Here is a 26,621-nt window from a genome sequence, read left to right on the forward strand (position 1 = left end):
GCTCCTCCACTCTCTCGCTTTTCATCTTTCTATCTCTCCATCACACTCACACGTTTATTCACTCAGGCCATTCTTCTGAGCGGTCGCACACACTTTCCAGTTCAGTGCATTGTCTCTGCCCTAGAGTACTTTAGAGATAAAATTCACAAGGACTGAAAGGACTTTTATTGCTTTTCTTGGTGAAAGTGTCAACCTAAATTCCTGTAACAAATGAACAAATAAATACAGTAAGAGTATTGATTTTCTTTTTATCAGATAAAAACAGCAGGTAAACATTAACCAACGTAAACTAGTGTGAAGAATGAAGCTTGGTTCCAGAAAAAAGGGCTTCAATCACTAGCTCCCCAGATTTAATAGGAAAGCTGGTGATGGAATCTCTAATATACTAAGCACTAGCTTAGCATCATTAGCATTAGCCGCTAACAGCGCTAAGCGCTAGCTCTTTTGCAGTTCAGAGGCAAGTATATTGGACTGTAGCCGGCACGCTTAGCATGTTAACGTACCGTTTATGAGGTACGTGGGTCAAACAGCTAGCTAATATCACCCTGGCTAGTGCTAGCGGTTATTTGCTAATGCTAATGCTGCTGCACTCAGCCTTAGTAAAAATATGGAAATCTAAGCTTACTTTAAATAAATGGAAGCGCTTTACTTACCCAAAAAAATGTTTTCAGGAGGGAAATTGTAGACTTTTGTGTAGATTAACAAAGAAAGAGTTTTTTTTTTTTAATTATAGTTTTCTTTACTTAGAATCATTAATCATGCTTATTTTCAGTTTACTACTTTTTCATTCACTTCCTGTTTTCCAGCTAAAAGACTAATGTTACCCATGGTAGGTTCTCTGTGTAAATTTCCATTCATGTTATCAACTGTGGCTTTCTGTGGTCTTCATTTGGATTTTTGACTGTGTCAACTTTGTTGTGCGACAGGATTAAAGTCATACATCAAATAATCAAATTGGAGCTTGGAGATGCATTTCAGTGCATTAATATCATTCAGTGACCTATACGTCTTAGTAGCTGGTGTCAGCCTTAATTAGACCATTAAAATACAAGCAGTGATCTGTAATTCTGTATATTATGACTGTAAGTGCAAATCACAGTGTACACAAGCAGAACCAAAGCAGAGAAAGAACGAAAACCGTCCTCCAGTCCCCCTTTAGGATGGGACGGATTGTGCCACAGCTGGGCCAATCCCCAGTAAACCTGACACTGAAAACTGTGATTACGTGGTAAAAGAACAGAACAGTCTATTTGGGGCTGGTCTTGTGCCAAACTGGCAAGCCTCCTGAAGAGCCTGGCCTTTTAGCACAGCAGCAAAGAATCCACTTCACAGTCGGGAGCACAGTGGCTCGTCTCCAGTGCTGGGATTGTCTGCTGTCTGAGATGGCACAGATGCTACGCTTGGCATGTCCATATGGGGCAACACACTACATACTTTGCCACTGAACACATGATGCTCAACTCTCTACCTCTGAATTGCGCCAGTTGGGGAATACCTGCAGTGATTCTCAAAAACATTCAACAGAAAACATCACACTGCCCATTCCATTGCGCATCCACTTTTTTCATACCATTATACCAAGTGTCAAAACATTACCAAGCACAGTTGGGGTAAATTTATGCAAAAATAGCACTGCTAATGTAAATTCATGATTAGAGCAGCACAGCTAAGGCAAAGTCATGACTAAAATAACACTGCTAAATTCATAATTAAAATAGTACTACCAAGGTAAATTTATGACTAAAATAGCACAGCTGAGGTAAGTTCATGACGAGTAGCACTACTGAGGCAAATGAATGACTAAAATAGCACTGCTAATGTAAATCCATTATTAGCTTAGCACTACCAAGGTAAGTTTATAACTAAAATATCACTGTTGAGGTAAATTCATCATTAAAATTGCACTTCCGAGGTATGTTTATGACTAAAATAGCACTGCTGAGGTAAATTCACGATTAGAGTAGCACAGCTGAGGTACACTCATAATTAGCATAGCTGAGGTAAGTTTATGATTAGAATAGCACTAATGAGGTAAATGTACAACTAAAATAGCACTGCTAAGATAAATTCATGATTAGAATAGCACTACCAAGGTACATTTATGACTAAAAAAAGCACTGCTGAGGTAAATTCATGATTAAAATAGCAATTCTAAGGTAAACTCATGATTGAAATTGCACTGCTGTGGTATTATTTATATATTCTGTGTTTTTGATGTTTAGTAAAGCAAGTACTTTTAAATACATTTAAGCTATCAAGGGTGAAATGATGAAGATAATTGTTCAGTATTTATTTGTTTATACTGTTTTGGCTTTGTTGTCTCTACACCGACTGATGTCTCTACACCAACACGAGTTGCTTAAGAGGATATCAGAGGACTTCTCTTAGCTAGCATGATAGCTAACGGCTAGACCGAGAGAAATTAGCTTTTTTCTCTGTGGTGTTGGGTTCTGAATTTCACTTGCTAAGCTAGCTTCTTGGGCTGATACACAGTTTCAGACAGCTCAGTACAGCTGTTTTTGACTAATTTACTTGTACTGATGATAAAAACTGGTGTCTGACAGAGTGTTAGTCTTTAGTTAGCTTACAGTAGTTAAAGCTAGTTAACATGCTAACAGCTAACACCACAGCACAGAGCTGGATCCAGCTAAAAAAGGCTCAAACAGGTGAACCAGCAACAAGGTCATGGATGCCCAAGGGTTTTTGACGCTCATAGAGAGGACTCCATTCTTTACAGGCCACAACTTACAGAGCTTAAAGGATCTTCTGACTAAATCTTTACGCCAAATACCATAGAACACCTGCAGACGTCTTGTAGAGTCCAGGCCTTGACAGTTCTAAGCTCTTTTGTGACACAAAGGGGATCTACTCAGTATTATGCAGGTGTTTATTTGGTAATGTTTTGGCTTCTCAGTGTATAATAGTTAGAGCCAAGGCTCTGAATCAAATCAATGTAAAACTGTAAAAAAATGATAACTCTAAATAATACTGATAATTTATACAACAGTTAGTTCCGACCTCACAATCTGATTGGTTGAGAAGTGTTATAGCCGTGCTGATATATGTGATAACAAATAACTCGCCTTTTGTGGAAAAAAAGTACAGAAAATCGCTTGGTTACTGCCGTCTGACAGCCAGAACGCTAACCAGCCAGGCTACGCTAAGCTAAGTTAATGCTAAAGAGCTTAAGAGCTAAAACAAGCTATGCTAACCTAACCACAGTCCAGCCGGCATGCTAACCAACACCACCCAGCAAAACAAGCAGAAATGCTCTAAAAATGAGCAGCTTTCACCCGAAGACGACTCCACAGAGCAGGAGAGAGGAGAGTATTAGTGTTATTTCACGCTCCTACTGTTATCATCTTCACTTATTCCCAATTTTGCTTTCAAGCTAACATTTGTGGTGTTAGTCTGTATGAACCATACACTGTTTTGTAGTTAAGTTTCAGTTCCGTTACAGTTGTAGTGGAACTACTTTTTGGCGGAAGGCTCAGTCCATATTAAAGCATATTCATTCTTAATTTCTTAAAGTTCTTTGATTAATTTTCTTTATTCATTTCATTTTGTAAAAAAACTGCTGTAAAAAAACAATAGAACACTCGAGGTTGTGTGTTATCACAAATAACATCACGGCTGTGATAATCTACGGCACTCGCGTGATATAACACTACCTCTCGTGTTCTATTGCTTAAATGTTTCATTATTGTTACATTATTACTGTCATTAAATACTGCCAACAATCAGAAAAAACACACGTTTTCTATTAGCAAGTAAACAATGATGATTATTATATTAGTGTTACTGTTATTGTTATAAATTATCATCATCCATTTATCACACATTCAGTCAAACAATTCCAGGAAAGAAAACCACTTAACGCATATGTACACCAACAGTAGTAACTCGCAGTACAGTGGAGCCAGCCAGCAATTAAGTGAGGGAAAAAATGTTCCGGATCGGAGGCCAACAACAGCGGATGATTTGTTAGTATTCTCCGATGTTTCCTGCCATCAGCTGTGCTAAACTCCGTCCACAGCCAGCCAAGAGGATGGCTGTGCTCAGCATCAGTGATGCAGAAAACAGGAAGCTTATTGGGGTTAAGGGGTTCCTCAGGGCCCAGTTCTCAGGCCTCTTCCTTTTCTGCCACAAAACAGAGCTCGTCTGTCTGCAACGTCAGGAGTCGAGCCAAGGTGAAGAGGCCACAGCATCAGAGAGGCTGGAGTCGATTCAAAGCCTGTGCCAGTATCCTTATTAAAGCCTTTACATTGTAATATTTTAATACTGTACATGTGTGCATCTTTATGTTAAGGTGTTGAGAGTTTTTTTATCATTTATCTATTTTTAAAGCAAGTTTCCTGACATATTAAAGACTAGAAATGCACCTAATACTTGCCAACTCAAATCATTTGCATAAAAATCGCGAAAAAAAAAGGAACTAGCTAACATAGTCGTATACCTAATGACTGGCCATTGTATAAATATCACTCCCATGTGAATTGAGCAGCACTACTGAGGTAAATGTTCAAATGTAACTGCACCACTAAGGCAAATTCATGATTAGACTAAGAAAACTGATGCAATTTTATAAATAAAATAGTACTACTGAGGTACATTCATGCTTAAAATAGCACTGCTGAAGTAAAGTAGTGATGTGTAAAATCTCCTCACTCTCATGCGAAGCACTGAGCAGCATTACTGAGGTAAATTCATGATCAGATCAGCAATACTGAGGTAAATTCACGGTGAGAACAGGACTGCTGAGGAACATTTACAACTAAAATAGCACTGCTACTGTAATTATGATTACAATAGTACTGCTGAGGAAAATACATGACTATAATGCTGTGTTCACTCTCATGTGAACTGAGCAGCAATACTGACGTAAATGTATAACATGAAGAGCACTACTGAGCTAAATGTATTACTAGAATAACAGCTGAGGTAAATTCATGATTAGAATAGCACTATTGAAGTACGTTTATGACTAAAATAGCACAGGTGAGGTAAATTCATGATTAAAATAGCACTACTGAGGTAAGTTTTAAGTACCTAAGTTTTAAGGTAAGTCCAGGCCTTGACAGTTCTAAGCTCTTTTGCATCACAAGAGGGATCTACGCAGTATTATGCAGGTGTTTATTTGGTAATGTTTTTGCTTCTCAGTGTTCCCAATGTTGAATTCACGGTGAGAACAGGACTGCTGAGGAACATTAACAACTAAAATAGCACTGCTACTGTAATTACGCTTACAATAGTACTGGTGAGGAAAATATGTGATTATAATGCTGTGTGAGTTTCACTCTCATGTGTTGTAAATGTATAATTAGAAGAGCACTACTGAGCTAAATGTATTACTAGAATAACAGCTGGGGTAAAATCATGATTAGAATAGGTCTACTGAGGTAAATGTATGACTAAAATAGCACTGCTGAGGTAAATCTATTCTAAAAAATGTTTAGAATAGCACTATTGAAGTACGTTTATGACTAAAACTGCCTCGACAGTTCTAAGCTCTTTTTCGACACAAGAGGGATCTACTAAGGTGTTTATTTGGTAATGTTTTTGCTTCTCAGTGTGTAATAGTTAGAGCCAAGGCTCTGAATCAAATCAGACTAAATACTAAATTCATGATAAGAATAGCACTACTGAGGTAAGTTTATGACTAAAATAGCACTGCTGAGGTAAAGGTATTCTGTGTTATTGATGTTTAGTAAAGTAAATACTTTTAATTATGCGTTTAAGCTATCAAAAGAGGTAAAATGATGATGGAAAATGGTGAAAACCATGTTTAGAATTAAAATGTTTAAATTTGTTCCGTTTTGGCCATGCTGTCTTGACAGATACTGACCCACTGATGTCTCTAGATGAACATGAGTTGCTTTAGGTATGGATCGCTATTGTAAACCAAATGAGCAACAGAAAGAAATAGAAAAAAAATCTGATCTTCGCTAAACAAACAGACAACACCACCTGACAGTGCAGCAATATCAATCTCCCTAATGCTAACGTCCACTGAGAGCGTGAGGCCTACAGAGATTACAACCCCCCAGAGGCTCACAGAGTAACACGACTCACATTAATCAGAGAAGTGCACTCTACTCAATTCACCCGGCCAATTGATCATCATCTCCATCACAAAGACATCATTATTAGCATTAGCGGTGCTCCTATATCAGGACCTATCTGCACGCTATAGATCGCTGCTCAGTCAACATGAGTACGGACTGGTGACCTTGGAGTCACGCTGTCACCAGAGTTAAATGAGGGGTGGTACTTTGGGCTGTACGGGCTGGAGCTGAGGGACTGTCCTGTGGGTATAGCCAGCTTCAGGTCAAAGGTGAATGGAAGCGTCCCATCTGTTCTCACAGAGACAACACAATGGATAGTGGTTTTGCAGCATGAAATTAGCTGTAAGTGCTCAGACAGTGGTCGACGCAGTATTTACATCAGTGGTCACGTTACAGTTGGCTGCAATTCAACAGCACTATTTGAATAAGAACTGGTAGGAGTCTCCTTTGTCACATGATATAATAAAGTAAGGGTGGGCAGACGGGATGATTACAATGTATTATCATGATAAATTGCACAATTCACTTTCTGGAACTAGAGTAAGGGTGTCACCAATACAGAACACTGGACTACAATAAAATAAATAATAAAAGAAAAAAAAAACAATAATGCTACATTATACATACACACTATATATTTAGCGTACTAATGATTATACTCAATTATACTCTCCATTGTATGTTGTCTAGGACCTGTACAAACTGTATGGAAACAAGTAGAAGATTTATTTTACTTTTAGGTCCTAAAAATATAGTGCTTTTTTGATTAATTCCACATTTGCTGAACTTTTATATTCTCTTTAATATTTTGTAATAATAAGAGCAATGTAGGGATGAACAGCATAACATTTCAACATTGATATATAGCAATATATAATATGCAATATATAATACATCGCAGGACATACATTGTCTTGTGCAATGTCAAATCATAAAAGAATTATGAGTTTGATACAAAATAAAAACTACTAATAGTAACTACTTTCTTCTGATCAGGGTGAGCAGTATGGAACTTAATATATTATAAGATTAAGACTTAGACTTTGCATACGATAACAATACTAATGTTACAAAACCACAAAAAGTGCAGAATATTTAGTGCATGAATATAAACTGCAAACATGATTAAATACAAAAAATACTCTTGAAATATTGCATTAAACAGCAATGACAATAATTGTTTTAAAAATGATGACAATATTATTGTGTATTATACAATATGGCACATCACTATCTTAACTGTCTTACTATATTACCTAGTCTAACCTCAATCCCGCTGTCAGAAATGATGTCTCTGGCATGGTGTTCACTTTTTTTAATCGTTTCAGAACTGCAAATTTGCAAACTGAAAAAGTTTAGAGTAAAGAGTAAAACCTGCAGACAGAGATAAGAAAATCCTTGCAAGCCTCTTTAAATGCTGTCTCATGTCTTTGCATTGTTTTTTATTATGTAACAGCATACGCTCCCAAACAGTTCCTCTGCCGTCCTCCGAGATAAACCAAGACCTATTGTGCCGCTGTCTGATGACTACTGCCAAGCTGGCCTCTTTGTATAAGCCACGGCTGGCACGTCGCCAGAGTTCCCGAATTAGAAGGACTTTGGGATAGCTTGTAGGTGGCCATCTTGCTGGAGTTTTGAATTATAGCATTTAAGGTAAACCTCATCTGTGTTGCATGTGGTGGAATAGGCCTGGCAGCTGTCCAGCTGTTGGGCATGTCTCTGGGGGTTTAGCATGCTGAACACACACTCGCTCTTTCACGCATTCACTACTACTTAATCTGATCTTAAAACAGATGTCTGTAAGTTTTGGGATTTAGGGCCCTCTCTGGTGAGAATGGGTAATTGCGTCGAGCATGCGGAAGAATCATTTTAAACTGGGTGGGTGTGATGCGGTCTCCTTTCAGAGCGGATGAATCCGATTCCAGGTTATGTTCAGTCAGAGAAAGAGAGAGAGAGAGAGAGAGAGCGTCTCAGTCAGAAATTTCACTTCCACTACACCCTTTGTTTTTTACTATGAGTGAATGAGCTACTGAATGAGCTCTGAGTTTCAAACCCCTTCTGAAGTCTCCATTGCTCCACCAGCTGCTCGCGTTCAGTAAAACTGAGCCGGATCCTCTTTTAGAGGCTGTACATGTGACGTAAGTACGTAAAGACGCGTGACGTGGCCAGAAGAACTGAAAAAAACACCCCGGTTTATAAAATAAATATATATTAGGCTTAGCAGGGATGGTATTTCCAGCACACTGGTACAATTAAACACAATATGTTGTCCCTTCTCCACTCAGAAATGCTTCTGCTTTCAGTTTATAAACAAAATAATATGACTGCCACTTTAATAAAAAAAAGAAAAAAGAAAGAAAGAAAGAAAAAGACTTCCTTCCTATTGCTCCCAAGAGTCTCATCCCTTATCATTGCTGCTGCTTCTTCATCCTCCTTCATCCTCCATCCTACAGGTGAACCTGACTGAGTGCTGTCCGGCTCAGCCAGGCTACGTAGCGTCTCTGCACTAAGCAGAAAATATTCAGACAGTGTGTGTGATGATGGCACAGGACGTTCTTTATTCTCCTGGGTCTGGAATGGAACAGGGACAGGAGCCAGGTGTCTGGCCTCAGAATCATAGCTGAGAGCCAAGGAGCACAGAGAGAGTGAGAGAGAGAGAAAGAGAGAGGACAACATATGAAGGAGTAAAGAAACAACAAAGAATCATCTAAAAGTAGCATCCCACTAATAATATATGCATCATTTTACTGTTGCATTATATTGTAATTGTGCAAACAACCTTAAACTCCAGTAAAAAAAATATAATTCCAAATCATGTAGAAGAAATTATTTTGGTCCATTTGTTATTAAATTCGCACAACATGCAAAAAAAACAACAGAATACTGGATACCCCTCTCAAGAGTGCACCTTCCAGTCCATACAATGAGTATCTATTAGCATAGAAAAACAGCTAAGCTAACAAACAGCACTATCCAAACCAGCTGTGCAAGTAACATCCCATGATCATCTAAAAGTAGCATCCCATGATATGCATAATTTTAGTGCTGCATTGCAGTATATTGTAGTTGTGCAAAAAGACCTAAACTTCAATGAAAGTCAGTGTAAAAAAACACATTTTGCACATCATGCAAAGAACAACAGAATACAGGATACCCCTCTTTAGAGTGCACCTACCAGCCCATGGAGTGAGTAGCTATTAGCACATCAAAACAGCAGAGCTAACAAACACCACTATCCACACACAAAACAGCAGTGCAACAGTGCAGAGCAGATTTATCCATGACTTAATCTACAGCAACAACAGTTAGAAAGCAAAGGAAATTAAGTTCAAAGTTCAGAGTTCTTAGTGTTGGAGAAATAAGGGGGCCATGTTTGTTTACTTTGTATTAGATCTTCTAATACAAAATAAGGTGGACTACTTTTGGTCAATTTTAGTCATTGATATTTAAGTTCAGCTAAATTATCATAACTACCCTATGTACTGATTTTGCATTTTGTTCAATTCTGACTTTAATGAAAGACCAGAAATTATTTAGGTCTATTCATCATGAAATTTGTGTACAATGCACAAAACAACAGTAAAAAATGACTGATTCAAAGGATCTTTGAGTGTAGTCCCAAAAGACCATTAATAATGTTGATTGATGATGGAAATGGCGCTCATCAGGAACGCCACATAAAAGGAAGACCAAAGTTAGCTCTGTTGCACAGGATAAATTCATCAGAGTAACCAGTTTTCAGATAAGAGCCACCTAAATGCTTCACGTTGAGTATTTTGGTTTGTTTAATATATTTAATTTAATACATGATTCCTTATGTGTTCCTTCATAGTCTGGATGATTCCAATTTTAATTTACAATGTAGATCAGAGGTGTCCAAACTTTTTTTTTGGGGGGCCAGAAGGAGAAATATATTTGAAGTCATGGGCCACAGACTCTGTAATAAAACAAATAATGAAATATACCACTTTAAATAATACTTTTTTTCCTGATTATTTCATTTACACACCATTTTACTTGACTTACTATCTTTATCTTTGACAGTGTTGTGTAAACTAAGATTTTTCAAATTGATATTTAATTTCATGATGTCTCTTAATATTAAACTCCTTAATTACGGCAACTTTTAGACTCTTTGCCTTGTTTTTCTGCACTAGAAATGCGCACTCTCTCTGACTCTTTGGCCTGTTTCTGACACCTAGCGTTCAAACTTTGAATCTCACATTATAAAAACCTGCTTAACAGCGGGCCAACTTTCATTTTATTTATAAAATACCTCCAAAAAAAGAAACGGGCCGCAAATGGCCCACGGGCCGTAGTTTGGACACCCCTGATGTAGATAGAAACAATTAATGAGAAAGTGTGTCCAAACTTTTGTCAGGTACTGTACATTTAGTAGAAACACTCTTTTTATTATATGATAATGGAAATTAATGTACATGCCAGTTCTTTTTTTAAAGCATTTCTTTATGGTCTTTTTTTAATACAAGCAGTTTCAAAACAGTCACCCACTCAGTGACCTCAAGACTTGCTGCTGCATCTTCCTCTGCATTTTCATTCAGTTTCCTTTTTTTTTTTTAGTTTTAATCATATTTTTGATTGAGACGACACCTCCCAAAGCTCAAATCCCCCAGTAAACACTGACACTGAGCCAGCATCCATCACCCAACCTTATGTAGGAGTAAACACAACATAGGGCCTGAAAACTGACCCTGAGTCAGTTATATTCCTACTGAAAGTCTGTAGTTAATATTAAACCCTATCCAGAGACAGCAGTCATGCAGCACAGTGTCTAATAAAACACACAGACCCCAAAACATCACGAGTGCAGAAGTTGAGGATGTTTCCACACGCCTCCACCCCCACATGCGAGATGTACTGCATTTTAATAGCCCTCGCCTCAGCCTTCTTTCCTCTGCTCAACAATGTGCCGTACCACCACTGCCAAAGTTGCCATGGAAATGGGTCTCAATGTGAGAAAATACCACACTCTAATCTTTCATCATTGGCTCTAAACTCAGGCTGCAATCAACAGCCCTTTTAAGCTGATGTAATGATCATAACCTTCACTCTGCATTTTATCTATTTATATACAGCACAACTAGTCCTGCCGCTATTATATACCAATATTTTATACATCAGTATGTAGACAATTAATTAAAGTTTCTATTAGAATCATCAGCTGTCCGAAATTGTGCCTTGTTCTTATACACATCTGAGAATTTACCAAATTGAAAACCTCTGGAATATAATCAAGAGCAAGATGGATGATCACAAGCCATCAAAACAAACTGAACTGCTTGAATCTTTGCACCAGGAGTAAAGCAGCATAAAGTTATCCAAAAGCAGTGTATAAGACTGGTGGAGGAGAATGTGCCAAGATGCATCAAAACTGTGATTAAAAACCAGGGTTATTCCACCAAATATTGATTTTTTAACTCTTAAAACTTTATGAATATGAACTTGTTTTCTTTGCATTATTTAAGGTCTAAAAGTTCTGCATCTTTTTTGTTATTTCAGCCATTTCTCATTTTCTGCAAATAAATACTTTAAATGACAATATTTTTATTTGGAATTTGGCAGAAATGCTGTTCGTAGTTTATAGAATAAAAAAACATGTTTATTTTACTCAAACATATATCATAAATAGCAAAATCTGAGAAACTGATTCAGAAACAAATGTGGTCTCTTAATTTTTTCCAGAGCTGTAAGTGGTATAAATTGCTTGGTCAGTTTCTATATTTTGGCCAGTTCCAGCCAAAATATGCAGATATGTGCTGATATTTTTGTAATATAGCTGATTCGATATCACAGGATTACAGCAGCTCTGTGTGAGGCCCCTTAATAAGGCTTCTTTGTTACATGAAGCTGCAGTGCGTTGTGTAATCGCTGCAGACGCTCATTAACAGCCAGCCAACTCTTACTGATATATTTGTAGAATGTGCAAGGCAAATACGTCTCGTGGAGGAATCAGAATACTGGATACCCCCCTCAAGAGTGCACCTTCTTTCCCATACAGTGAGTAGCTATTAGCACAGCAAAACAGCAGAGCTAACAAACACCACTATCCACACACAAAAGAGCAGTGCAACAGTGCAGAGCAGATTTAGCCATGACTAAATCTACAAAAACAACAACAGTTGGAAAACTAAGGGAATCATGTTCAAAATAATGGAGGTCTCAGTGCTGGATAAGTGAGGGAGCCATGTTAGTTTACTTTGTATTAGATCTTCTAACACAAATGCCGAAAAAAAAACTCTGTGGCTGAATAAGGTGGACTAATTTTGGTCAATTTTAATCATTGTTATTTTATATAAGTTTAGCTTTTAATTTTAGCTTTTTACAAAAAATGTACATGTCTATTATGTCGCCTAAATAAAATACAGCTACAAATAAGTTGTCGCTGTCATTCTATCCATACAACAAACATAGTCCTGTTTTACATCCAGTAAACACTCTGCTTTAGTGCTCATGAATGAAGGGACACAGTATGGCCAATCAGGGTAGAGAGGCCCTCTTAATGGACGAGCAGAGAACAAGCTGCTGGAGTGATACTGGGAATAAAGAGGGAACACAGTGCTCTCTTTTAAACGAGACTAACTATAATCAATGAACACTGGATAGTGCTATCAGAAAGAGGTCCCAATCACTCAGACCATCTGTAGCAGCCCAGAATCTGTTGCTCAGTCTCTGAGGGTTTGATAGTTCTAGATATAGTTTTAATAAACATTTCAGGTATTCATATAGTTCAGATAATAATATAGAAGCTTACATACAGTAGTTGTTGTCTTAATACTGTAGCCCACTGCTTTAGTACACTTAATTATGTATTTTAGACATAAGAGGCTCTGTCCAATTGGGCACCAGCGTTTAATGCTGTAACACTCAAAGGACTAGTAAAACAGGGGATGAAAACATACACAGTCTAAACAGAATCATGATTCACAAAGCAAGTCACTGTCAAATAACCAAAAGATTCAACCAAAGACAAACCAAACGTCCTCAATTAAACGGGGAGAAAACAAGCAAAATGCTCACTGTGCAACTGGGACTGTTGGCAATACTTCGCACAAAGAAACAAGGAAAAAAACAGGTATTTATACACAAATTATTAAATGGTGAATGTCATTAGTATTCAGGAAAATTATGAATGTGACAAAGTGGCATGAGACAAAGTCTTCCAGAAGAGAGGGATTATGGGAAATATGGTGCAAGAAATCGACAGAGGCAGGTGGGAGACCTGAAATTAGGACAAATGCCAACATTGATTTGATGTAGAATAGTGGCGACAGCTGACGTTGATATTTTGATGGTTTTAAAGTGTGATGTTAGGTAGAAAAACACCAACAATTAGTTGTGTGGTTTGGTAACCAAACCCTAATGTCCATGTAACATGAAAGTGTAAGACATTGATATGTTGTTGGTTTTGAATCTTGGGGTTAACCCCTTAACAGGCCAGGATTTTTGTCCATTGTTTGCCTGACATTACACCACTAAATCTTGAGGATTTCTATTCAATCATTACATAAAAAGCTTTCAAATTGGATAAGGAACATTACTGAAAATCATAATTGTAATCATAGTAGAAAATATTACAAAAAAAATAAATAAGTAATTAAGTAAATTTGCTAATCACAAAATATAATGAATAAAATAAAATCATAAAATTGGCTCTTTCCTGAACTTCACTTTAAAATCAATATTTTCCTGAATACAACTTAGACAGTTCATGTCGTCCAAACCTTTAGTTTTATTATGTTTGTCTAGTTTTTATGTCTATTTTCAAACCGGCAGAGTTTGGGTTGATTCCTGTCACTGATCTGGAATTATTAAGTGAAGATTTTATTTTTTTTGTTACATGTTTAAATTGTGATATTTTTTTGTTTTGTTTGTTTGTTTTGATGTTATATTTGTTATAATAGATTTTGATATCATTTAGGTAGAGGCATTTTTAAGCCCATGTTAGGTTTTTGCCTCTACCTGCACTATTTTGTTTATTGCTATTTCCAGTTTGTGTTTATTGTTTTTATTGGTGCAAATAAATAAATAAATAAATTCTCCAAGTGTCCTGTAGGAGATTTAAAAGCTCTTAAATTTCTGAATAAGCAAAAATTTAAATAAGTTATTTTACTGCAGAAAAAAAGGATTTTGTATAACCTATGCTTGTAGCCCATATATATGAGACAAGGCATTTTAAGGGGTTAAGTAAAAAAAATGACAACATCTGTCTGTCTATATGTTCGATTTTCATGAAAAAAAAAAGTTTGATGTTGCTCAGTTTTCATTTTTTGCTAAAATTAACGTCTTTCCAATATCTAACTAATGTCTGGTCCTGGCTGTGAATAAATAAAAACATCTTCAAAAAAATTATTAATAAAGCCAACCACAGTAATATGTCCTGTCTGAAGCTCAAATAGAATGTTTGTTCAGGTCTGAGAAGGACATGAGCGATAAAATCTTAGAAAGCAGTTGCCATGTTCTTTCACACCTTAAAGCTTCAGACAGTCCACTTTCTGAGATTTAGAAGAAACAACTCACTGATGGATGGCTGATACTACTGTCAAATAGCTCAGACCTTCACCATCAGCAGCCCGAACCCCAGAACTTTTGCAGTTATTCAGCACAGAGTGGAGAGAGGCTTGTTAAACAGATAAGGATCAGACAAAAGAGCTGCGTCAGGAGAGAGAGAGAGAGAGAGAGAGAGAGTATAGAGCAAAGGAGATAAAACAAGAGACAGAGAGAGTGAACAAGAGAGAAATTATGAGAGTGAACATAAAAGATAAAAAGAGACGAGATAAGAGAGAACAAGAAAAAAGTAAAGAAAAAAGAAGAGAGCTTAAGAACAAAGAAGACTAGTAAGAGAAATAGGCCAAACATGAAGGAAAGAGAAATAAAGGAGAGTGAAAAATAAAAAAGAGAACAATATAAGGTAAAGAAAAAGGAGAGTAATAACAAGAGAGACAAGTGAGCAAGCGAACATGAAAGAGAGAAAGACTGGGTGAGATAGAGATAGTGAAAGAGAAAGAGAGAGACAGAAAGACAGATGAAGGGAGACGAGACAAAAGAAAAGAAAATGAGGGAACGTGAGAGTAATAGACAGGGTAGTGAAAAAAGAAAGACAGAAAAAGTGAGAGTGGGGCGTGTTGAAATACATAAAAGAAAAAGAATGAGATATGAAAAAAGAGTGAGATAAAGATTGATTAGAAAATAAAGAGAACATTAAAGAAAGAGGGAAAGAACATGTAGAGTAAAGAGAAGAGAGAAAGAGGGTTTGAGCAAGAGAAAGAATTAGCTAATAATTAGCTAAAGAGTAATACGATTATTTGAAAGAGAATGTAAGGCAAATAGAAAATAAGAGAGAGAGAGAGAGAGAGAGAGAGGGAGGGAGAGAACACAAGTAAGAAAGAATAAACATTTAAACACAAGGAAAATTTAATATGAAGGAGAGAGAGAGAAGAGAGAGAGAAATGAGAATGTGAGGCAAATAGAAAAAGGAAAGAGAAAGAGAGAGAGAGAGAGACAGAGAGAGAGAGAACACAAATAAGTAAGGGAAAATAAACATATAAACATGAGGCAAATTTAATATGAAGAAGAGAGAGAGAAAGAGAAATGAAAATGTGAGGCAAATAGAAAGAGGAGAGAGAGAGAGAGAGAGAGAGAGAGAGAAAGACAGAGAGCACACAATATACTAAGTAAGATAGAAAACAAACACGAGAGAAAGAAACTGAAAGGGGACAGATGAAAAATGACAATATATACACACTAAGAAAAGTAAGTACAGATTTGTACTTAAAAGAGTACAAAGCTTGTCGCTGGGGCTGTACCTTATATTGAGGTACAAAAAAGTACCTTTCAGTGAAAGTCCTTTTTTGTACCCATGGTTTTTATGCAAGTATAGATCATATAGATTATAAACATTATCATCAACTAAATATGTGTCAAGAACTTAATGATGCAAAATTGTCTGGCTTTCAAATAAAAAAATGTGCAAATAAAATATATATTGTTTATTAGTACAGTGGTACAGAATACAGAATGTACCTTTGGCTGGTTAAATGGTACAAATTTGTACTTATTGCTGTTAGAAATGACTTTGTACTTCAGAGGGCACAAATCTGACCCTGTTAAGACCAATATTGTACCTTTGTGGGTACAATTATGAAGAGTGTACCTTTGAGTACAAAAAAGTACTCGTTTCGTACCTCTGTTTTTTAGAGTGTAGACAAAAAAGTACATATAAGAGAATAAGAGAAAGAGAGAATAACATGGAATAGAAAAAAAGGATAGAGAAAGAAAGTGTGAGAGAGTAAGGAGGTTTAGGCTAAAGACAAGAATGAGAAAGAGAGGTATGGAAAAAAGGAGAGCCAAGAAAAAGATCTGAGATAGAGAAAAGAAATGAAAGAACAAGACAAAGTTCTAAAGAAAAAAGGGAGAGTAAGAAAGTAAATAAAAAATTAAACAACAGCGAGGAAGAGAGAGAGAGAGAGAGAGAGAGAGTCACGAGCTAGAGAAAATAGAGAGCGGGAGGGTGTTAGAAGATGAGAGTGAGATGTTTTATTTTGCTTCACAAGAAGGATTACATCATGCGGCTTGGAGGAGAAGATGAAGATAAACACTCTGAGGAGCTCAGAACTCCTTCACTGCAACTAAACAAACTAAAGAAAGCTACATCAGGAGTTCTAAACACACAAATAAAGCTTAACTCTGATCAAACAGCCTACACCCTACGTCCAGGCTGCTCACAGTATCTCACACATGAGATTTTCCCTCATATAAAAGCTTCTTCAGTGGTGGTCTGAGGTAGAACAAGGGTTATCTGCTGTATCAGTTAGCTTTAGCAAGCTACCTAACAGACAGGCCTAAAGATGGCTTACTAATGGCTAAAATTTAGCTGGAGCAGCATTAGCCGCTAACCTCGCTAAGCGCTAGCTCTTTTGCTGATCAGAGGTGAGTATATTGGACTGTAGTCTGCGCGTTTACCGTGTTAAAACAAGCTACGTGGGCCGAACCGATAGCTATTATCGCCTTGGCTTACCACTCAGGGTTCCTCAGTGTAGTGCTGCTGGGTGGAACTGTTTTATGTTGGTGATTTTGTGTTTGTGGGCAGAAACAATGTATAATAATAATTATGGGTGTTTTGTTTAGAGGACCACAATGGTATTAAACCTTAGTGCTTTATTGTGTTTTAATCCTCAATGATTTGAAGTGCGTAATGTCTGTTGTATGTATGTACTTTTTGAATCATTAAATACATTCAACCAATCAATCAATCTACGTCTTGCTTGTGCTGCAGTTAGCAGCTAATGCTAATGCTACTGCACCCAGCCTTAGTGGAAATCTGCAAATCTAAGCTTAGTTTGACCTAAAGAAATTATGTTTTTTTTTTTTTTAAATTACAGTTTTGTTTACTTAGGTGTTGAGAAAGCTGGGTGATTTTTTATTTTGCACATCGGGATTTTGCACACACAACAGATCATTGTATCATTGTGCAGAAAATGTATCACAATGTGATAAAATACTGATATATTTTTCAGCTCTATATCAAAAATTAGGCACTGAGAAAGCTGCGCGATATAGTAAAATATTATATCACAATATTCATAGTTGAAAATTTTTCATGATACACAGTATTAATCATTTTCTGCATGATTCTTATATATTTTTTTGCACATCAGGATAAGAAAATGTACAGAAATGTGATAAAATATTGATATATTGTTCGGCAATATACTGTTGTATCTCTTAGCTATTAGATCTAAACTCTAGTAAATAAATATGTGGTAAACATCCTAAGGATGCTGGCTGAGAGAGAATGGCTTCTCCTTTACTCCTTTACCAGGCAGGTTCACATGAAATGATGTGTCATATTTATTATATTTAGGTCGTATTTTATGCCACAGCACCTTTTTCCAATAAAGAGCACCCTTATTACTGAAACGCCAACAATGCTACAATCCCATAGAACCAATAGTCGTCCAGTAAATCTATGAGGCTTTTCTAGAAAAGCATCCAGTGTGTAGGTACATAGCTCTTATAGTATTCACGTCTCTATGCCTGTGGACCATTATTTTATAAGCGCTTTTAAAATGGAAAAAGCCAACAAACCCACTACTGCACTACTGCACACCCACAATTCCCCCATAACCCCTTTCAATCCCTAAACAGCAGGCTAGCTGTAGGCTAATATCAGAGAGCCACTCAGGCTGTTCAACAAGCACTCACGCAGGGCCTATAACTCTTATGTTCTTACACAGCCTGAAGGAAAAGGCAGCATGCTAAAGCTCACAGGCCGTTTGATAACGTGTGTAAATTCAGCCAGGCGTTCATTGCATGTTATAGGCGCTGAAAAGCTGTGAAATGCCCTCCAGGCGGAGCGTATCGCCTGAATCTCTTTAACTGCACATCTTAATATTCCCTGCTTCCAGCCATCAGCACCTCCGGCGGTACGAGAGTGAGGTGTTTATCACATGAGAGAACCACATCAGCAAATTTCACACACAGCACATATAAATTCCTAAGCACAGCTCTGCCCTAGCTCATACTAAGCGGCCCACTTCGTTTGACTCCAAAAGCAGAGTTCAGTGTCTGGAACATGGATTACACATCCATGGCAGCCACCACACACAGGCAACCTCTGCCAACTAACAGTCAACCAACAATCAACTTTATCTGATTACAAACGTTAAACAGATAAATGTGGATAATGTAAGGAAAAGGTAGCATGGGCATTTCTCCCAAATCCAAATCAAAATATTGTCATTTAGAGCATTTATTTACAGAAAATAAGAAATGGCTGAAACAACAAAAAAGATGCAGAGCTTTCAGACCTCAAATAATGCAAAGAAAACAAGTTCATACTCATAACGTTTTAAGAGTTCAGAAATCAATATTTGGTTCTCATACAGAGTTCCCCAATGCTGGAACAAACTTCCTTCCACTACCAAATCAGGAGAATCTCTCACTATCTTTAAGAAACTCCTGAAGACAGAGCTCTTCAAAGAGCACTTACTCTCCTAACACCTCTAACACACTAACTACTTCTAACCTCATTTCCTTCTTCCCCTCCTTCACTTGTTTATCCCCTTACTTCCCTTGAACCTCCTTTAAGCCCTATCTAAAAATGTTTTACCTTTTACTTCTATTACTTTTGTACTTGACTATTGTAAGTCGCTTTGGACAAAAGCGTCTGCCAAATGTAATGTAATGTAATGTAATGGAATAAGCCTGGTTTTTAATTACAGTTTTCATGCATCTTGGCATCATGTTCTCCTCCACCAGTCTTATACACTGCTTTTCTTACTTTATGCCACTCCTGGTGCAAAAAATCAAGCAGTTCAGGCAACCTCTGCCAGTTAACAGTGGTGGAAGCATGTAGCAATCAACTTGCTCTGATTAAAAACGTTAAATAGATAAATGTGGAAAATGTGAGGAAAAAAGGGGGGAATGTGCAATAAAACAATAAGAGAAATGATCAGACATTGATAGAAAAATACATTTAAGGTACAATATCTTCAGTCTTCTCATCAGTTTCTCATATGTTTAAAATTAACATATGTCTAAACAGACAGAAGATCTAGACATTCAATTGTAACAGCACCCACACACTTGTTAGCAAAGTAAGCTAAAGTTTACACTGTATAAATGTTTCAATTTCGGACCATTAAATTCAGAAAAACTACTAGTATTTACTAGTACAATTATTGCTGTATAGCCTTTTTTTAAACAAATGTTAAAGCAACACTAGGTAGGATTTCCTTGATTTTTGATCTTTTTAAAGAAGTAAAATTACAGCTTGAAACTCACTGCAGCGCTGCGTTGAGGTGTAATAGGAGGAATAGCAGTGCTCTCGTGTCTGTGTCGGAGCTTCCCTGAGCTCAAACCAGACTCTGTAAGTTTTCCGAGGCGGCCGCGACCAACGCTCGCAAGAACTGCGACCTGCTTTCCGACCTTTAGTTCTAACAGTTCTACAAGGACTACTGGTTCATTCTTTACAAACTAACATACAGATACTCTGGCAGAAGCTGGAAAGAGACCGAATATGTCTGTGAACACCAGAAAACGAGAAAGAGAAACTAATCCGCCTCAAACTCAATCCTACCTAGTGGAGCTTTAAGCGCCTATGCACAACCCTTCTGACTCAGTTTAACTGAATTTAGATTCTTAGCATTTATTAGGGGGTTCAGATTTGCCTGTCTTACCAGCATATGAGCAGTTCTCCAAAAACTGAGTTTTTCTTGTCTTTCAGATCTTATACTGACCTCCACGGTTCCCCTGAACTGCAATTTTCACACGTTCTGCTCTGCCAAAACTTGACAATCTACTTTTATTATTTACCTCTGTTGTGAGTCTTCTCCAGCCCATTCCAAAGATTCTCAATGAGGTTAAGGTCTGGACTCTGACCATGAATCCTGGCATTGTCATCTTGTAATATGCTCGTGTTATCAGGGAAGAAAAAAATCCATTGATGGAATAACCTGGTCTATATTTAGTATATTCATTCTTTGGGCACATAACGTTGCTGAACCTAGACCTGCAGACCAACTGCAGCAACCCCAGATCATAGCTCTGCCCCTACAAGCTTGTACAGAAGGTACTTGGGGGCATGATGGGGCATCACTTCACTTCAGCTACCTCTCTTCTTACCCTGATGCTCCATCACTCTGGAACAGGGTAAAATCTGGACTCATCATGAGACCTTCTACCATTGCTCCAGAATCCAATCTTTATGCTCCCTAGCAAACTGAAGCCATTTTTGCTGGTTAGCCTCACTAAAAAGTGGTTTTCTTAAAGCTACACAGCTGTTTTGTCCCAATCCCTTGAGTTCCATTTCCACTGTGCATGTGGAAATGTTATTACTTTCACTATTAATCATATCCCTGAGTTCTAGTGTTGTTTTTAACAATTTGATTTTAAGTGTGTATTTTTTCTGCCCACATTCCTTCCTGGAAGATGATGTTTCTCCACTGTCCCTTCACTTTTTTTTTAATTTGTTGATCAAGTAATTTTAGTAATTTTGGCAATACCCTTAGATGTTTTCTCTGCTCGATTAATCGATTAATGCCAACAATTTAAACCTTCTGAGCTTAGCTATTTGTTCCACAAACACAAGATATGTTTTTCCACAAGGTTGGAGAAGCTACTCACTGCATCAGTTAGGGTTAAATCAATTGTTGCCAGCTGAAACAAAATCACCCATAGGAGGCTCTTAAAAAAAATAACCTCAACAGATCACGTGACACGTTGATGGAGCTGCACGCGTGTTGAAGGAGCTCCTGACATCAAGCCCTATTTTCAGTATTTTTCCGGCTTATATCAAAATACACTTTATATATTTCGTCTGTTAACGTTTCTAAATGTCACAGGCGCGCAGGCAGCTGACTTTAACTCCATCCTCCACCTCCCAAAAGAGGAAAGCAAAGGCAGCGGACGGTCAGGCTAAGCTAGCGAGTGCTAACGCTGGTATGGAGAACGCCATGGAAAGACTTGAAGGTGTTCTTAAATCCGAAATGGCTACGATGAGAAGTGAACTATCCACGCACATGGCGAATGTGTGCTCGAAAATCGATGCGCTGTCTGGTGAGCAGAGAAACCAGGAAAAAATTCTACAAAGCCATGACAAACGTCTGGATACTGTTGAGCAACAACTTGTTGAGCTGCAAGATCGTAGCCGACGCAATAATCTTCGTTTAATCGGTCTCCCGAAGGTTTGGAAAAAGATGATCCGGTGGGCTTTCTCAAGCAGTCGCTGCCAGTCTGGCTACCCGCTTTGAAGGACAGAAACATTGAAATAGAAAGAGCCCACCGCGTTTATTCAAATCATTCTAAACGCAATGCTAAAACATCACACGAAAGGCCACGAGTATTTATCTTCAAACTTCTCCGCTACACTGATCGAGACATGATTCTCCGAGCAGCCAGGGACCAAGGGACCATACAGATGGAGGATGATGAGACGACCCTCAGTATCTTCCCTGACTACTCGCCTACTACCGCGAAGAAGCGAGCTGCATTCACCACAGTGAAGAAGGAGCTAAGGAGAAAGGGGTGCCAACCCTTCCTACAGTATCCGGCAATCCTTAAGGTGACTTTGAAAGGAGGGGCAACGGAATTTTTCCAAACGCCAGAGGAGGCCAGTGCTTTTTGCAACTCACTGTAAGAATTCCATCCTATTGCCATGAGTGACACGGAATGATGCGAAGCTGCCCCCATGGGACCCTGTAAGTTACGTGCAGACTTCTATTCATATGGCCTATTTACCCCGGCTTATGTACAAACGATACCCTGGATTATATAAAAACATTGATTACTGGGATGTTATGGGATGTAATGTCCATCATTATTTTTGGGATAACTTAGCCTATTGTTTCTCCTTCTTATTTTTTTTTTTTTGTCTAGTTTACATTCTTATGAACCTTCATTTAACTCTATTATACTAATAGGCTAAACTGCGTTAGCTGTTGAGCTGGGGTTCCCTTTTTTTTTCTTTTTTTTTTTTTCTTCCCACTAGGGCTTGTGTCGGCACCTAGCGTGCAAACCGTTGCTGATGTCACGGATTCATGTAGGGGAATATGGCAGACGTGGGCTTGTTCTATACCCAGTCGTGAGGGATAGGGTCATGTTCTTTGACCCAAGGGGGGGAGGGGTTGGAATAGTGGTGAGCATCATGAAAGAAATGTACATTGTTTGTTGTTATTTTTTGCTTCATTCCAAATATGTGACAGTTATGACTAACCTTAATATTTTGAGTTGGAATGTGAATGGTTTAAATGGACCTCATAAACGTGCATGTTGTCTGGAACTTTTAAAAAGGAGAAAGATAGATTTAGCTATGATTCAGGAAACCCATCTCAAAAAAGAAGATGTTCATAGATGTAATAACAAATTTTAAAGAGTAATTTCTGCTTCCAGTGCCACTGATAAAACTAAAGGTGTTATGATACTACTCCGAAGGAATTTAGGTATAGATATTATAGAGCATGACAATGATACGGATGGGAGACTAACTCATGTTAAGGCTTTGGTGGGAAACAGGAAGCTGGCCTTTCTATCTGTTTATGCTCCTTCCACATATGATCCTGCATTCTTCTCAAAGCTCACAAATTATCTTCTTAATATGTCAGGCTATGAGATTGTGATGGGAGCAGATATGAATGCTGTCATGGCTCATGATGAGGACAGGTCAGGAAAAAGTGAAACTCATTTACAAGCAGTATGTACTGATAAACTCAGAAGCTGTATTTCTGCGTTATCTCTGGTAGACTCATGGCGTTTTCTTAATGCCACAGCTAAGGCATATACATTTTATTCTTCAAGGCACAAATCATATTCCAGGATCGACTTCATATTTATCTCCTGTTCTCTATCCTAATCCTGTCAGTGCTCAGATATATGCCCCATGTCTTTATCTGATCATGATAGTAATGTCATCAAACTCAAATTAGTCAGTCATTCTCCACGCGGGATGAAAATTTTTGTAAGTCTTTTAAAAAAGGGCTATTGGAATTTATTAATATCAATCAAGGAACAGTGGCAGACCCTCGCATACTCTGGGATGCAGTCAAGGGCTTCATCCGTAATTTCTCTATTTCTTTTGCGTCACACCTTAAAAAATCCAGAATAAAAAAAATAGCTGATCTGGAGTCTCAGCTTAAGATACAGAAGCAACAAATCAGGGTCATTCTCTGACCAAACGGCCACTAAAATTAAATTATTAAAAACCGAGCTAAACCAATTACTTAAAGTTAAAGCAGAGTTTCGTATTCAAAGGACCAGACAAAACGACTACTTTAATGGGAGCAGGCCGAGCCATCTTTTAGCTCTGCAATTGCGTAATAATGAAAAGTTTGCAAATATACCTGCGATACGGCTATGTTCTGGTGAGCTTACTACTGATCAGCAAAACATCAACAATGCTTTTCGATCTTTCTATTCTACTTTATATACTTCTGAATCTACATGTGATAAGGCAACCTTATCTTCTTTTCTTTCTTCCCTTAACTTACCTACTTTATCTACGGAGGAATCAAAGTCCTTAGGTCAAACAATTACTCTTCAAGAACTGAAAGAGTCACTGAAATGTATGAATAAAGGTAAATCGCCAGGACTGGATGGCATTCCAACAGAATTATATTCAACCTTTTGGACAGAGCTTGGCCCTCTATTATTAGACATGATAAATCATTCAATTAAACTTGGATCTTTTAGACAGGACATTAACATATCTATTATATCTCTACTGCTGAAAAAAGATCAGGACCCAACTTCCTGTGCCAATTATCGCCCAATCTCACTGATTGGAGCAGATATTAAACTGTATGCCAAAATATTGTCACGACGCTTGGAATCAGTGATTACCAAGTTGGTTCATGAAGATCAGACTGGTTTTATCAGAACACGGTCTGCATCTGACAACATCCGCCGTCTTTTACATATCATTTATTCAGCTGATCATTCAGATAGCTCCAGTGGAGTGTTCTCATTAGACGCAAAGCATTTGATCGTTTGGAAATTAATTATTTGTGGTCTGTATTAGAGCATATGGGCTTAGGCCGCGACTTCATTAACATGATAAAAGTGCTATATTGTAATCCTAAAGCATCTGTGTTAACAGGACAACTATGCTCACGCTCTTTTTCTTTGGGAAGGGGTACGCGTCAGGGCTGCCCACTCTCACCATTGTTATTTGCATTGTCATTAGAACCTCTAGCTCAGGCTGTCCGTCAATCAAAGCAAATTTGACCAATTAATGTAGGAAATACATCTCATAACATCTCTTTGTATGCTGATGACATACTTTTATTTGTAAATGACCCCGTTTCATCAGTACCTCATATTATGTCATTGTTTAATCATTTTAGTGATCTCTCAGGTTACAAGATAAATTGGAACAAGTCTTGTTTTCTTCCTTTAAACTTTGACCCTGTCTCTGTGCCTCTTCCTAGTGCTGCATCTATGGTTACATCATTTAAATATTTAGGGATAGACATATATCCTTCATTGCTTGATATTGCAAGTAAAAACTTCGAAAAAATTCTATCTGAAGTCAGTACAGATCTGTCAAACTGGTCATCTTTGCCTGAGTCATTATGTGCACGAATTTCAACCATCCAAATGAACATTTTACCAAGAGTTAATTTTTACAGTGCAATGATACCCTTACCACCCCCTGCGCACTTTTGGGACAATATCAATTCCATTCTAAGGAAATATATTTGGAATGGGAAACGTGCAAGGATTAAGCTGTCCACTATACAACGCTTTAGGCAGGATGGCGATTTATCTTTTGCTGACTTTAAAGCTTATGCCCAAGCATTTGTTTTGCGCTCCATATCAGTCTGGTTTGATTCAAATAAAAAGGTGGCATGGAGAGCCATGACATTTCAACTCTGATAGGGACTGATATTGTTATAACTCCAAGTCTGTTTTTTTCTAAATGATTATTCCAACCTATCACTGACACCTTTCCAGAGCAGCCTACTGCTGGCAGCTTTTACCGCAACCAAAAAAATGCTAGTCAGCCGATGGAATCCTCCACATGTTATGTGTAGGCGTTTGTGGGCTCTAAGTTTACTTGATATTATATCTATGGAACTCTCAACAGCCCGTATACATGGGGCCAGATCACAAACTCTAATGAGGTGGAACTCAGCTTTTGAAGAAGTCAAAACCTTTATTGCTGATGGTCATGTCTAAGGTGCTATGTACTAGTTTGAAACCCATATCTGTTTTTCGTTTCTGAAAAATACTTTAACTTTTTTACTGGAAAATATGTTGTTTTCTTTTTCTTTTTATAATTGTACAACAATGTACTTTAAATGTTTTATAATATGTAAGAGTGCAGATGCTGACCACTGGGGTGGGGGGTGGGGTATTTTGGGAAGGGGGAGGGCGGTTGAGAAGTGTTATACCTTTGTGTGTGTTATTGATTATGTATTTGTGCATCATAAGTAAATAAAAAACAATTGATCACAAAAAAAAAAAATAACCTCAAGATTTTTAGTAGTACCATTTATCTTCACCTAACTGAGCATCCAGCAGCACCATGCCCAAGTTTGCCACGTGGAGATCTGATAGCTCCATTCAGTAGAGTGCTGAAACAGTGAGCTTAGCTCTGTAGTTCTGAATGAGACTCACCTGGAGAACCCAGCAGGAGCTGCACCACATCATCATACAGCAGCAGGGTGGCCGGCCTCTGAGGGAGCAGGTACAGACTCACTGAGGCATATACTGCCGGAGAGAAAAAAAGAGAGAGAGAGGTCAGTAAGTATTATTCTGTTTTTCCTGTGCATTTTCCAGCTCTATCACTCTAAAATGAGGATTTAATGCAGCTTCACACATCAGTAGAGATGTGAGACAGTTAGCATAACAAGCTTACACACCAGAGTGACGTAGCTCAACTCTGTGGAGTCAAAGCTCATCTCACTCTGTCCTGCCTGGAGAAACGTGTTAAAAGTTGCTGGCGTATCTCTTTTAAAGGTCTATTATTTGAATTCTATAGCTGTTTTTCAGTTAATGAAGTTTGACTCCTTTATATACAGCTCTGGAAAAAAAATTAGA

The 26,621-nt window shown here is 37.8% G+C and overlaps 1 protein-coding gene across 1 annotated transcript in view; it reads right to left on the reverse strand.

Moving 5' to 3' along the window:
* The window catches only part of fam171a2a (family with sequence similarity 171 member A2a), a 96,844-nt gene that overhangs the window by 20,980 nt on the left and 49,243 nt on the right, over positions 1 to 26,621 (reverse strand). The window contains exon 3 of the mRNA XM_022664984.2: positions 26,199 to 26,291. Coding sequence (XP_022520705.2) covers positions 26,199 to 26,291 — 93 coding nt within the window. The remainder of the gene's footprint in view (positions 1 to 26,198; positions 26,292 to 26,621) is intronic.

The sequence above is a fragment of the Astyanax mexicanus genome, chromosome 19 (assembly GCF_023375975.1).
Source record: "Astyanax mexicanus isolate ESR-SI-001 chromosome 19, AstMex3_surface, whole genome shotgun sequence".
NCBI lineage: Eukaryota > Metazoa > Chordata > Actinopteri > Characiformes > Acestrorhamphidae > Astyanax > Astyanax mexicanus.